Below are 15614 nucleotides of genomic sequence, written 5' to 3' on the forward strand. Positions count from 1 at the left end.
TCTTATTAATTGAGTTTTTTTCCTGTAAATCAGTGTTATACCACTACTATCATTCATGGAAAGTGGAAACTCCTAGATAACCTGCTTCTATGGTTAACGTGCTTGGCACATTTTTTACCAGTTTGCCATAACATTGTTGTGGGTGGTTTCTAAATACTACTAAATGATTCCTTTCAAAATAAAGTTTGCACCATAAAGTATATATGAGCTTTTTGACGAGCTTTTTAGTAAGATTATAAAAATTTCCCAGGTCAGTTTTCTTTTTGTAATTCTGAATGCTTCCCAACTAATGTATGTTCAATTTTTTTTTTCGTATATAAAGCTTCTGAAGGGATTCTTGATAACTTACTAAGATCCAGGTGTTATAATTTTAAAAAAATGGATCATCTTGAGGAATCTAAAGAAATGTTAAACTTGAGTTCTACAACAGGAGTTCGACCAAAATCAATTGAAAAAACTCTTAGGAAGTCTTATATCTTGTCAAACGTTGTACCTCTGGACAATCTCCATATGTTTCTCGACCCTGAAACAACTACCAACAGAGCCAAACACTACACTGAATATAACACAACTTCATTAATTCAAGATAGTCAAATACATTGCTATTTCAGTTTTCATTCACAAACTCACATTAACATCATCTATTGGATCCTATCAAAACGAAAAAACATGCTACATTATGGATTTGTCATTCATATTGAAATTACAACAATATTAAGCAGACAAATAAAACAAACCACCCCTATCAACAATGTTAGAAATGATGAGCTTTGTTTCTCAACACCAAGAGGGGGGGTGAATTGGTGTTTTTTAAAAATACTCGCTTTTCAAATCCTTTTTTGCAAATAAGATGAATCTTTAAACCTTTCTTGAACAGCAAGCAATGTGTATGCAATATAATAGTATGCGTATTCGAATGATGACAATATGTAATCGATTAATGCAGAGAGATAGGGAGAAGAAAAATCAAACTCTGAGTTTTATACTGGTTCGGCCTCAATGCCTACATCCAATGTCCTTTCAATCAACCTGAGATTGAAAGCCAATTTGCACTATAGAGATCTGAGTTTTTACACCTCTCTAACTCACTAATATAATATAGCCAAATACAAAAACCCTGCAGCAAGAACAATCCTCTCTCCTGCAGTCACCCCTTTGAGAATCCTCTCAAAGTACAAGAACTCCTCGTTCTTCTTCCTGGCAACACGCACAGGGAAACAACAACACACGGATTGCAAAACTTCTCCTGATCACACAACAAGCACCTCAACTGTGCAGAAAGATCAGATTCTTCAAATCAGTCGAGCTTGTCTCTCAAGAAATCTTAGAGAATAGTCCACCACTTCAATTTCTTGTTTCTTGGAGCGTTTGATCACTTCTGTAAAACTTGTTAGCACAATCTAAATCAGATATGAAAATGTTAATCTCAATTTTTCTTACAGAAATCGAATCAATGCGTCTATATATAGTTTTAGTCAATTCAGACGTAATTTTATTGATTACTCTTTTAATCTAATAGGTTACATTAAATTCTTGTAACAGATTTATAACCAATTAAGCTCCTTAACTTAATACGCAATTAATGCAATCGATTTCCATTTAATGCTTAGTCAACACATTTAAAAATATGACCATTGAAACAATTATGACAAGCATGAAACAATTTTCAAATCAATAACAGACTTAATTGAATACATAATCCATGTAATTGATTAAGCTTCAACACTTAGCATTTTTTTGAAAACTTTTTCTTTCTAATTCACAACACAACACATTTGAAAAAGATATATGCAAACACACGTGTTTTAATCGATTCCCTAATTATTGTAATCGATTCAAAACAAGTTGTTTTGCCTCAGTTTAAAAACTCAAGTTGTCTGATGACCTGAATTGATTATCACACCTCTGTAATCGATTTAGTCATTCAGATATGCTTTTGTGCACATGATTTCCTTATCACCAAAACATACAGTATGCATACACAGATATGATCTCTTTACTAACGCAGTATGCAACAATCAACATATTATATGTTCAACACTTATGACAATCACAATAAGTGCATATTTCACAATAATCATAAACACATACAACATATGACATATACCACAATACATATTCATGTGTTTTGATTATCAATGTGTTGTCATCATCAAAAACCATTGTCACAGGGACTGGGTTCAACTATCACAGTGTTCCCCTATCAACAAACAACTTTATCCATTTTTCCACAACCTTAACAAATTTTTACAAATCAATCATCATCTTCGTTACATCTCCCATTTCTTCTGTCTTTGACAAATACTCATGCTTTTCTTCCCACTTCAGATTCGTATAGCTTTTTTCAATACCATCATCACAACACCATTTGAAGAAATTGCAACCACCATTTTCATGTCCATTCTGTAAAACAAAAAAATCAATTACAACAAATTTCTAGTAACAACAATAACTACTCATCCACATTCTTTTACCTTGTACTTAGGGCACCCCCAAAATTGCTTCCCTATATTCTTAGCAGTTCGAGCTGTTCTGACGACTGTTTTTTCTCCACACAAGCAGAGGGGTGACACACCACAAAAAACGACATTAGGATTTCCATTCCGCCGCCATTGCATGTCGAAGAAGAACAAGAATGCGAATTCTGCATTTCATTATCCGTCGCGCTTCTAATCGAAGAAGATTGCACTTTTGTTTTCTCCCATGAACCCTAAAACTCACCTTTGAATCTGTTATCGATTTCGAAAGAGAAATGGGCTGCCCTTACTTTTATTTCTTTTGTTAAGTTTGTCCTTAATGTAATTAGTTTTCCCAAATTTGACATGCAGCTTTTAATTCATAAATTAAAAAAATACACAAAACAAGTTTTTAATGCCACGTCAATTAAAAATATATTATCAGCATACCACGTAAGACCCTCCTTAATGACGTTTGTCCAATTTGACGGCAAACCTTTATTTGTTTCAAGTTTTAAAAAATAATGACTCAATTGACACACCAAATAAATAGGAGATCTATTTGAGATTATGCACAAAAAAAAGGACCTACCGAAACCTTTTAAATAAAATGATACTCAATTTTTTTATTAACTTTAATTAGGTATTTACCTTCCTCTTTGTTAATAAAAAATATTTGTCTCCATTATATTTTTATATTTTTAACAGTTTGACACTCATTTTCTTGTTTTATTGATAAAAAATATTTTTTAATTACTTGTTTATATTTTTTATTTTTATAATTTATAACTTTAATTTTCACAATTTTTATTTAATTTTAGTCGATATTATTTTTTTTAAAATAGAATAGAAGGATTGATTGTGGCTATATTAGAAATATAATGGAGGTAAGAGTTTAAAACTTATAAAAGATGTTATTTATGGAAATACATGTTATTTAGGATAATGGAACTGAACAATTTTATTTTATTTTTAATTTGCTTAGAGATTCTTTTAAATTCATAAGAAAAATATTTTTACTTTTATTTACATATTTCTCTCATTATTTGATATTGAAGTTATATAAAACAAACCAAATAATTAATGTGAATACTCAGTAGGATCACTAGTCGGCCAGGCATATTTAGTTTATTTTTTTAACTTCTAATTATATAAATGTATTTTTATCTACAAAACTGTAAAATATAATGAAAAATGTGATAACTTTGTCATTCAAAATTAAAATAACAAATTAAAACATTTTTGTTAAAACGAAAGTTCATTTAATAGTTTGTGGATCCGTAGGTTGTTTTTATGGGCTGCTACTTCCTTCACCGCAATGTTTATTCTACCTTGAGTCAACAATGAAAAACTCTAACCCCAGTTTTCCTTCCCATTTATCTTGTGCCGCACCTCCCTCCCACTTGCGTTGTATCAAATCGTTACAAATATAACGCTTTGTCTAATGACGACGGGCACAAATATTTCATCTGTCAACAATAGACATAAAGCATCTTGTGTACATATATGCTTCCGATAATGAAAGACTTTGAAGATATTACCATTGAACACATTTTTCTAGCTGACAATGCTCGAGTTTATTTACTGTCAAAGCTAGTAGAAGGAAGAGAAAAGGGACAACAAAAAATTGTGATAAGACAAGTGCTGAAGCCTACGGTTGAGAAGTAAGTTACCTCTATAACCGATCAGGGAGACTGAAGGTTGGAAGTTTGAGCCCTCATGAAGATGACCTGTCAATTAAACTAATGCATGCTAAATGAATCGCTCAATTTATTTTGATCCGTGACGACCTTTTTAAAAGAGGATTCTCAACTTCCTTCTTGTACGAGGAAGAATATTAGTATGTGATGGATGAACTACACAATAACATTTTTGATATGCATATCGGTCGATAGACAATAAAGGCGTGGGTTTTGTGAGTGAGATGCTTTTAACCAACAATCGAAGCCGATTATAAGAGGTGCATTGAAAAATGCAATAGTGTCAATAGCATGACAATGATATTAAGACACCCTCTTCAGAGTTGCACAACATTGTCTTCCCATGACCGTTCACGCAATAGAAAATAGATATTATCAACCCACTAGTTGATCAAACTCAGAAGAAATTCATCTTGATCGCAATAGACTACTTTACCATGTGGGTGGGAGTAGAAACCTAAACTACTGTAACCACTCAACAAGTACAACCCTTCGTCTAAAAGAACATAATCTTTCGATTCGGATGACCTTAGAAGATTATCACTAATAACGATCAACAATTCATAGACAGAAAGTTGGGGGAGTTCTACAAGGAGTTGAACATAAAACATGTTACAAGCTTCTTAGAGTATCTGTAGACGAACGACTAAGCCGAAACCATGAATAGAATCATAGTTTCCAAGTTCAAAGGGGAGGTCAAAGGAGCATGAGTGGATAAGCTACCTTAGGATGTGTTGGGCATGTACACTACATAGATCAACATGAGAAGCTCGTTCAACTTGACTTACGATATTGGCATTATGCTCCTAGTAGAAGTAGGAGAACCTTCGCCAAAGAGGAAATTTAGGATATGGATGTTAATGTCGGCCAATTGAAAATTGAGCTCAACACTACAGTCAAATGAAGGTAGAAGGTGGCAGGCAAGTAAAGGGATGCAAGTGAATGGTAGCACACTAGTATAATTGTAAGGTCAAATGGAGAAGCTTCATCGAGTGAGACTTAGTGTGGAGAAAAACTAAGGATACCCGAAAGAAGTCAACACAAGGGAAAGACCATTCAGAGTGGTCAAGAGTTTAGGTAACGAGGCATACTGCTTGGAACACTTGGATGGAATCCCATACCCAACAATTGTAATGCCACACACCTTAGATTTTATTTCAACTAGTGTAAATGTAAATACTGGAGGACATACCCTTTCCTACCATCGAAATTTTTTTCTAAGGAGGGTTTTTGCAAATGAGGTTATAACAAAGTGATTTAATTAATAAGATCAAAAGTTTCATTATAAGTACTTGTCTCCATTTTTTCTTCTCATATCTAGTAAATATCATTGGTAAGTTATGAAAGAGTTTTAAACGAGCCCCTACTGAATGTTCAACATTAAAAATGGTTAAAAAAGAGTTCATCCAATGAACCCTTATCAAGCGCCTTGTCGACTAAGGACGAGTTCGAACGATCTCCTACAACATCATTCAATAAACCGAATAAGGGTGAGTTATAAAAGAACCCTTGTTGAATCCTCACTATTAAATTAGTTAAGTCAAGAATGGATTAAAAGGACAATTCATTTTAGACCGATCGAGGCAGACATAATCTAATGGATTAAAAGGAAAAGTTTGTGAAGATTAACTAAGTAAATTTGTATTCCAAGTTCCTTTAAGAGTTGTACAAGTGTTGCGATCGATTTAATAATGATCAACTTACAAAAGGCCTATCTACACTGATTATATCAGATTGATCCGTGGAGCCATCAAAAGATAAAGAAAATAAACTCTTAACAAAAAGAAAATGAAAACTAGGCTTAAGAATCCAAAGTGCTAGAGGTCTCTAGTTGGATATAGATCACTTCGCCTTCCACAACGTATTTAGAAACATCTTCATCGTTGGAGATATCCCAAATGTGAATGAGCCTCCCCTTGTGGAAGGCCATTTAGAAGTTAAACTTCTGGAAACCAATTTCATGTTGCTCCATGACTTACTACATAGTTTCATCAAGTTTTGCGGCCAAGGGATAGCATTTTTTGTCACAATCCCCTAAGGCCTTTTGATCAACTTGTTGGGACGAAAAAAGGTCATCAACATGTTGTTGTAGTCGGTGAATCTTGACGAGTAGATTCTTTTCTTTTTCGACCAAGGCAGCAACCCTAACAACCAAGTCCATCTCTTTATCTTGGCACTTGGCTAGAGTGAACTTGACTTTTTCTAGTTGGGTAATCAAGACAATGTTGGCCTTAAGAGTTGTTGCAAGATCCGCTTGAGAGTCCGCCAGGTTCTTCTACAATCAAACTATCTTTGATCGGTTGGTGCCAAGAGTTGTCCACTATCATAAAGCAACCGTACATAAGTTGAACTCCATTGTGGCGGCTCGTGCATCAACCTCAAAAAGTATTTTTATTAAATTCTTTTCATCATACTTAAGATGGACGAAGACCTTCTCTCCCATCTGTAGATCACTCCCAAAAACATTGTCAACCAATGGGACTGATGTGTTTCCTCCTCGACGATTGCATTTAGAGGAACGGGTAGAGGTGGACCACTCACCATGCTTCCTTTTGCCCTTCCTCCTTTGAGCGTCGTTGGGACTAATGACCACGATGGTGAGTGGAGGAATGTTGAGAATGGGGGCAAGAAAGGTAGTTGCCTCAACTGTAGCGCCGATCGATGCGCCTTCCTCTGTTAGTTAAGGCCCTCTTGTGTACCAAGAGTTGTCCCGGAGCTGCTTGCACCCATCAGATGCTTGTCGAGAATCTTCTTGAAGAAGTTAAGATTCTTAGGGTTGGTGTAGGCCATTGTAGCTATAACAGAAACAAAAATTTAGTTAAGTTAAAAATTGACCATAGATAAACCGAACGGGGGAGGATCACTCACCATAAACATCCCTGCAAAGATTGCGAGTCCGGTAACACTTTAGAAGTTCCCTGTCGGGTGTTTATGGTGAAGGTCTTCTAAAATTATAAGGAGGAAACATTCCTCGGGCATCATCATAGTTATTTCCTAGGGGTTTGACCGAGCAGGGTTGCAGGTCTAAGGGAAATTTTGGTCGGTCATCCTCATCGAAGAACCACTTACTGTTAAGACAAAATCATCTATAAGACTAAAATGTCTAAATGCTCTTATATGTTTTGAAGTTTAACAAAACAACATTAAACGAAATGAAAATATGAATAGGTTATCACTAGATGCAACACTAAATAATTCACTAAGTTAAAGCATCAATGAGAATTTTGCTAAACGCATAAGCTATACTATACCAAACGGTAATCAATCAAACTCTCAAATAGCTAAGAATGTAAAAGTGTCGAGACAATGTTTTTGGTAAACCATTTGAAAGTCTTAATTAGTATTTCAAAAACATGTAGAAGAAAACTCCCTAAACACTCTAGCTGAAGAAAGAAAATTCTTAAAGCATTTACAATAGACTAGATGATAGTATGAGTTAAACCATTCACTTTGTCCAACGATGAAGTCTCAATCAATACTTGGTATCTTAGTAAAAAGCTTAAATGATAAAATGCTACCTGAATGGTAAAAAATGCAAAATGCACTTTATTGTTTCAAACAAGCATTAAATGCATAACGTTCAAAAATAACAAAAGTGATAAAAGAAAATACATATTTGATGCATGCATATCTATTCTACTTTGTGCAGATAATCTAGTAAACGCATCCACCTGCTCCATCCGATACATATCAAAAGTGGACATTAGAAACAAAGAAGACATTCATGGAATGTTATCCCCATCAGAAGTCATGCCAGAAAAATAGTACAACCTACTTCTATTAAAGTACTGAAAAAGAAAGTATGTTCTAAAAAGTTGACTTTAACCAACGACTACTTCACATGACAAGACTAAGAAGACACAAGAATCAAGGCAAAAGCTCAGTTTAACGGATTCTTTTGAGAAGCCTTTAAATAGAAGATGATTTGAGGAAATAATGAAGAGAATAGCTTACGAAGAGAATAGCCTACGAAGAGAATAGCCTACGAAGAGAAAAACAAATATTGTTGAGAGTAAAGCAAAGAAGAAATACTTTCAAGCTGCATTGTAATATAAGCTTACTATTTGTGGGTAGAGAGAAAAGCGAGAAAAACAATTAGTGATTCTGTAGACTGAATTGTTTTGAACATATATCCTCTCTTTGAGAGTAATCGTCTAACCACTTGTAAGCAATCATATTGATTGCATATTCTGAAGCGAATTCAAACACTTGTTGATTAACTCCGTTGAGTTAATCATTAATAGGCAGTGTATAAGGTTGATGCCAAGATTGTTGAGTGGAAATCAGGAGTGGGTGAAACTCAACTAAACGGTGTATCAGGTTGATACTAGGAACGTCTAGGGATATCAAGAGTGGTGAAGAATACTGCACAACCAGAAGTGAGTGAAACTCAACAAGGCAGCGAATTAGGTGGATACCAGGATTGTCTAGGGATACCAACAATTGTGAGAATACTCAGTTGTAATTATGTTGAAGTTATAGTAGAACCCTCTAAGGTAAGAGGAGATTGGATATATCTTAGTTGAAGTGAACTAGTATAGGAATATTTGTGCACTTACTGTTTTATTCTCTCTCAAATCTTCTCTTACAATACCTACAGTTGAAATTTTATCTTTAATATAAAACTTTCTATATCAAACGACTTTTAGTAAAAAGGAAGTTTTATTCAAACGCTACAACGAATATCTCTTAATCATTGAATAACACTAGAAAAGAACTCATCGCTTAATCAACGACTTTTTCAGGTACTTCACTTATGACCCTTAGTCATAATGTCAATCTTGAAGAAACCCACTTAAAACAACTTTTAAGAAGCGGCAAACAGATGGAAAAGGTTCTTATTTGGTTCACTTCTAGGCCATTAGACGAGTATAGTAACGATAGATAAACACGTTTGGTGTAGGGGTTCAACCTAAAGTCTTGCACAGTATCCTAAACGCTTGCATGACCACCCATGCGTTCAGATGAAGCTGAGTGGAGCAACATTTAACTTTTGCAAAACCCCGACCTGAAATTTCTTAAATGGTACGCGCATGAACAAGTTAGGGAAGCAGGAATACATAAAAGAAAAAAAAAATCTAACTTCGAGTTCTCTTGACCATGGCATACCCATTTATTGCCTGCACACACCCAGAGGTGCATGACATCGTCATCAATGTCTTCCCTCAAGATTTATGTCTAACCAACCAAATCCACCAAATCATTGGCCCACTAAAATTGGGTAGCATACTTACAAACTTGATGTGCGACCCAATCATACCTTTGAATTTCCAGTAGGTTCAGCTCGTCCCATTCAATCGTCGTGTTAACATTGATTTCCTTGACAGTGTGGACACTACACTCTTCCATGACCTTTTTCTTACCTTTATCTTGCGTCTCATCTCCGATCAGACCCTTATTTGTAGTATTGTATATTGTTGACTATTAACAAACTCTACTTGGTCAACCCCTAATCACTTGAAGATGACGAAGAAACATCATGTGTATCCCCTTCCTTCCTAATCAAATGATCCTTTTGAGAAGGAAATGGTAATAACATACATTTACCTTGAATAAGAAAAAAATTGGAAACCATGTGGTTTAAGAAGAGTTGTGTGAATAGAAAATGTGAAAATGACGAGATTACATGCTCCCTATTTATATAAAATACAAGGGACACGTTGTGCCACAAAGATCGTCAAATCCAACACCATCCATTGGCTAGGGAATGTGGCATTACGAATTCGGTGTCAGTGCGACTAACGATGCAACACCATGGTCCATGGGGTGACACTCACTCATCATCAACAGTCATATTTTCAAAGGGGCAATCAACCGTTTTCACTTCCAGTCTTCAACCACGCTTAAGGATTTAAGGAATGGAGAAAACTAATCGTCACAATTAAAATTAGCCAAACATCTAATGAGCATAAACATGTCAATAATTAGGTTTAAAGGGAATTAGACCGTAATTAGACTAACCCTAATCAAAAGCCCATGAAGAAAACTATAAGTACAGGTCAAAGATATGGTTGTTGAGACATTAATTACACTTTATTATAGCACTAACTGCTTTAACCGGTCAAACTTGAGTAAACTTTAGCATGAGAGCAACTTTAACGGGTACCCCCGATCGATTGACGAACATATTACCTTAGCACGAAAAGGGCAACACCGTAGTGTGAAAACCAAAAAATCATTTTAAGTGAACATTTGATCCTATACACATGAAACATCTACACAAGATTTTGTGTTTTAATCATACAAATTTTAGCTATTTATGACGTGATATAGTTGTTGATACATTAATTAGACTTTTATTATAGCATTAAGTGCTTTAACTGATTGAACCTGGGTATCCCTGATCAATTAACGAACATACCTAAGCACGAAAATGACAACATCAAAATGTCAAAACCAAAAAGTTGTTTTAAGTGAACGTTTTGATCCATGAAACATCTACACAATATTTTGTATTTTAATCATAGTTTTTAGTTATTTATGACATAAGTGAAATATTCATTGTGTAAATTAAAAATTTAAGGTTTAATACCCAATTTTGTCCCCAGTTTGGTTCTGAAATGTCAATATAGTCCCTCTTTAGAAAAGTAATTGTAATGGATCCTTAGTTGTAATTATGTGAGTCAAGTTAGTCCCTTCCGTTAAATATAAGGAAACAGAGTTAATGGGTTGATGATGTGGCAGTAGTGAGTGGTTAGGTGTCAACATGCAATTTTGTGCGTGCTTACGTGGTGTTAGGGCAGCTGATTTTAAAATTGGGTTTTAATTAGAAATTGGGGATAAATTGACTTGAGGGTGATTTGTTGGAGATTAGGGCATTTTGGTTTATGCGAAAGAATACAGAGGCAGTGATCGCGAGAACCATCAAGTTTAAGACAAAGCATTTGTTAGTGGACGAGCATTCGTGGAGGTCATGTTGGTGGGGTAAAGAACGAAAAGCGACATTCGAAACACAAGTTGAACAAGTCAGCCAACTACTGGACCAAGTCAGCTTACTCAATGCGTTTTGGAACAAACTGAGCCATCCGAAACACAAGTTTAAAAGTGATTTAGGACTGACAATATGTTTAGGTTAAGTATGTTTAGCTTAAGTGATGGCTATTTTGTAAACCTTGACATGTATTTTGTAAACTGTCAGACGTGCATTTGAAGTCCACTTTGTAATTTCAATGACAGATTTTGTTTTCGTTATGATGTAATTATGAATGATGTTTGGATGATTATAATATGAACTTCAATGAAAGATTTTCTTTTGGATGTGCAATTCACAAGTCCAATTTCTCATTATATTGTCATCACAGCTTCTCTTTTGATTATGATGTCATTATGAATGGATGTCCAAACATTGTTCATCTCATAAACATTGTTCCTTTCCTCAATCATGGGGTGCCCAAACATGACTTTCCAGCCTCTACTCACACTTAAACACTAAAATCAAGCGAAAACCAATGGATTTATGCCAAAAAATTAAAAATTTTGACTATGGTCACCTAGGTTACCACAACTAACTCCTCTAGTACAAGTTTCTGTACAAATCCTGGATTTTGTTCGTGGAATCGTTTACCAAGCATCTGTAAACGATTACAGGTGTATTTATTGGTGTAGAAGTTTCAAGACTTCATCTAAGTTGTTCATCTCATAAACATTGTTCCTTTCCTCAATCATGGGGTGCCCAAACATGACTTTCCAACCTCTACTCACACTTAAACACTAAAATCAAGCGAAAACCAATGGATTTATGCCAAGAAATTAAAAATTTTGACTATGGTCACCTAGGTTACTACAACTGACTCCTCCAGTACAAGTTTCTGTACAAATCCTGGATTTTGTTCGTGTAATCGTTTACCAAGCATCTGTAAACGATTACAGGTGTATTTTTTGGTGCAGAAGTTTCAAGACTTCATCTAAGTTGTTCATCTCATAAAAATTGTTCCTTTCCTCAATCATGGGGTGTCCAAACATGACTTTCCAGCCTCTACTCACACTTAAACACTAAAATCAAGTGAAAAACATTAGATTTATGCCAAAAAATTAAAAATTTTGACTATGGTCACCTAAGTTATCACAACTGACTCCTCCAGTACAAGTTTTTGTACAAATCTTGGATTTTGTTCGTGTAATCGTTTACCAAGCATTTGTAAACGATTACAGGTGTATTTTTTCGTGCAGAAGTTTCAAGACTTCATCTAAGTTGTTCATCTCATAAAAATTGTTCCTTTCCTCAATCATGGGGTGTCCAAACATGACTTTCCAGCCTCTACTCACACTTAAACACTAAAATCAAGTGAAAAGCATTAGATTTATGCCAAAAAATTAAAAATTTTGACTATGGTCACCTAGGTTACCACAACTGACTCCTCCAGTACAAATTTCTGTACAAATCCTGAATTTTGTTCGTGTAATCGTTTACCAAGCATCTGTAAACGATTACAAGTGTATTTTTTGGTGCAGAAGTTTCAAGACTTCATCTAAGTTGTTCATCTCATAAACATTGTTCCTTTCTTCAATCATGGGGTGCCCAAACATGACTTTTTAGATTTTACTCACACTTAAACACTAAAATCAAGTGAAAACCACTGACAAATGCCCAAACTAGTTGGCTGACAAATTCCGAAACTAGTTGGCTGACTTTGTTCAACTTGTGTTTCGAATGTCGCTTTTCGTTCTTTACCCCACCAACACGACCTCCACGAATGCTCGTCCACTGACAAATGCTTTGTCTTAAACTTGATGGTTCTCGCGATCACTGCCTCTGTCTTCTTTCGCACAAACCAAAATGCCCTAATCTCCAACAAATCACCCCCAAATCAATTTATCCCCAATTTCTAATTAAAACCCAATTTTAAAATCAACTGCCCTAACACCACGTAAGCACGCACAAAATTGCATGTTGACACCTAACTACTCACTACTGCCACCCATTAACTTTGTTTCCTTATATTTAACGGAATGAACTAACTTGACTCACATAATTACAACTAAGGATCCATTACAATTATTTTTGTAAAGAGGGACTATATTGAGATTTCATAACCAAACTGAGGACAAAATTGGGTATTAAACAAAAATTTAAATACATATTATGAGATTGAATTGGAAAAGAATTTTTATTGATCATATATTACTCAATATTTATTTGTAGAAGTATGTTTTAAGAAAATGAAATATTATTTCAGTTTCTGTCTTCATGAAACACTATTTTTAATGACGAATTCAACCAAATATATTGGACGTTTTTTAACTATATTTAATTGACATAGTAAAAACGAAAGATTAAAAAAAAAATACAACTGAGACAAGAAAAAATAGTTACATAATCAATATTTTCCATAGCAATGTCTTAATGTGTAATTTAATAATTTATTATTATAAACTAGTGGTTGAGAGCTTGTGTCAAACTATCAATATTTCACAGCACACGCTATCTAGGAAAAACTATTTTCATTCACTCATAAGAGTTCCTTGGAGACCAAAAACCAGTAATTTAATTTTGTTTTCTTCCACAAGTATAATAAACTATTTCATGCGGCAACCACATGCACAAATCTTACCAATTTCATATATATCCTCCCAAACTCCAATGTACGTAAAAGAAAAAAAAAGCAAAAAACTAAACAAAGGTTGCTGAACTAACTATTCACATTTTCCTTCCAATATCATCACATCTCTTTTCTCTAACCACACTATCTCCTGGATCAATACTTAAATATTTGAAGCAGTAAGACCCAGTGAAAGGGTTAACATATTTCAACTCACGTTGTCTCTTTTATCACGATTGAACTCTTGATCACATGTTTACAAGACAAAGTTATGTACCAATCATGTGACGACATGTTTGTCACATCAAATGTCTTTGTTACAACGCTTGGACGGTTCCATGGCGTGGCATTCTCTACAAGCCATCACAAACCACCGTAGAATCCTCCTCCCAAATCTCAACCTCACCCCTTTATTCTCCTTCTTACTCTTCTTCTTCTTCTTATTCTTATTTTTGTTATTATTCTTCTTCTCCTTGTTGTTGTTCCTCATGGTCCCTTTGCCCTTGTCTTGGTTTTTGTCGGTTCTTCTTCTCAAGGAGCCTTCACGGTTCAACGCTGGCATGGGAGTTATATACTGCCACCTTTGTGAACACCCATATGGTGGATAGTGGGAGGGAGTTTTTGACATAAATGCAGCACCTTTGAGCTTGTTGTGGAAGGATTTTCGCTCAGCGCTATCGCTGGAGCTGGTTCTGGCGCTGCTACAGCTGCTGTTGGTGCTGTTGCTCAGTGAAGAGAGAAGGGAGTCTCTAGTGCTGCTGGTGCGGCTGGTAGGGAGGGGGAAAAGGTGGGGCTGGAGACGGCCATTGAGAAAGAGGTGGTCGGCCGGAGAGGTGGCGAAAGGCTCGGCGGAGGGTGAGTCCGGCGTGAGGGACCCGAACTCAAAGTCCGACTCCGGCGTCGGCGTGCTCCGGAAGGAGAAGGAGTCGCCGGAGGGGGATGTGTTGATGTTGTTTTTGTTGTCCATGGAGGGGTGGGTTGTGAGGAGGAAATTAGGGTTTATATATGTGTGAGCCTTTGAGAGAGAAAGAGTGAGAGCAGGTTATGATGGTGATAGTGGAAGACTGGTTTGTGGGGTTTCGATGTGGGACATGTGGAGTGAATCAAGTTCTTTGTTGGTTTGAAATTGAGGGAGGTAGCTAGCTACCTTAGGGGGTGGTGTAAATAATGTGAACCATGAGATGACAACTAAGATATAAGTTTGAGGAATAATATTGCATAGTGGTAGTGTAATGATGTTGTTAGCCTATGTGAGATGTGTCACAAACAAGAGTGTATTGTATATAAGTGTCATGTGATGTTGAACTTTAAAGATGTTGCTGATGGAATTATGATCAATGATATATAAATGTATATAAAAATGAAAAGAAAAGAAAGAAAAAAGAAAAAAAAGAAGGAAAAAACACTAATAAATGTATGTATTAATAGAAGACAAATAAGAGAATAGAAATAAATTTTAAGTGAAAGTAGAAAAAAAATTGTTTTTATATAAAATTTATAAGTGACTTGCACTATACTACTATAGTCTTGCATATGAACTGTACCTCTCTTATTAACTTTTGTCTAGACCAATTAGTTTTTGTCTAAACCTCACTTATTAACTAATCCTCACTTTGTAGAATTTTAATTTTTTTTCTCTTAATTGGATATTGATGAATATTTTCCGTATTAAATATTAGCTGAAAGAGAGGAAAGAAGAGTGTGTTGTGAGATATGCTATATAGAAATGCGTCAAAGGTTATTGTGGGGTATTTACTAGATAAACTATAGTGTTTTGGTTGGGAATTTTTATTTATTAAAAGTTGTTGGAGGCTAAAGAGTGATTAAAGTGGAATTGGAAAGTAAAAAATTATGCTTAATCATAATGTCTCATGACCACAATACGTGGAGAGAGAGAGGATCTATTGACCTCACTTATA

The 15614-nt window shown here is 35.2% G+C and overlaps 1 protein-coding gene across 1 annotated transcript; it reads right to left on the reverse strand.

Moving 5' to 3' along the window:
- Positions 1-13693: 13693 nt before the first annotated feature.
- Positions 13694-14921, reverse strand: LOC108340079 (uncharacterized). The gene has a single exon (XM_017577308.2). The coding sequence runs from the start codon at positions 14660-14662 to the stop codon at positions 14000-14002; it is 663 nt and encodes a 220-aa protein (XP_017432797.1). The 5' UTR covers positions 14663-14921; the 3' UTR covers positions 13694-13999.
- Positions 14922-15614: the final 693 nt, after the last annotated feature.

The sequence above is a fragment of the Vigna angularis genome, chromosome 5, assembly GCF_016808095.1.
Source record: "Vigna angularis cultivar LongXiaoDou No.4 chromosome 5, ASM1680809v1, whole genome shotgun sequence".
In the NCBI taxonomy this organism is placed as follows: domain Eukaryota; kingdom Viridiplantae; phylum Streptophyta; class Magnoliopsida; order Fabales; family Fabaceae; genus Vigna; species Vigna angularis.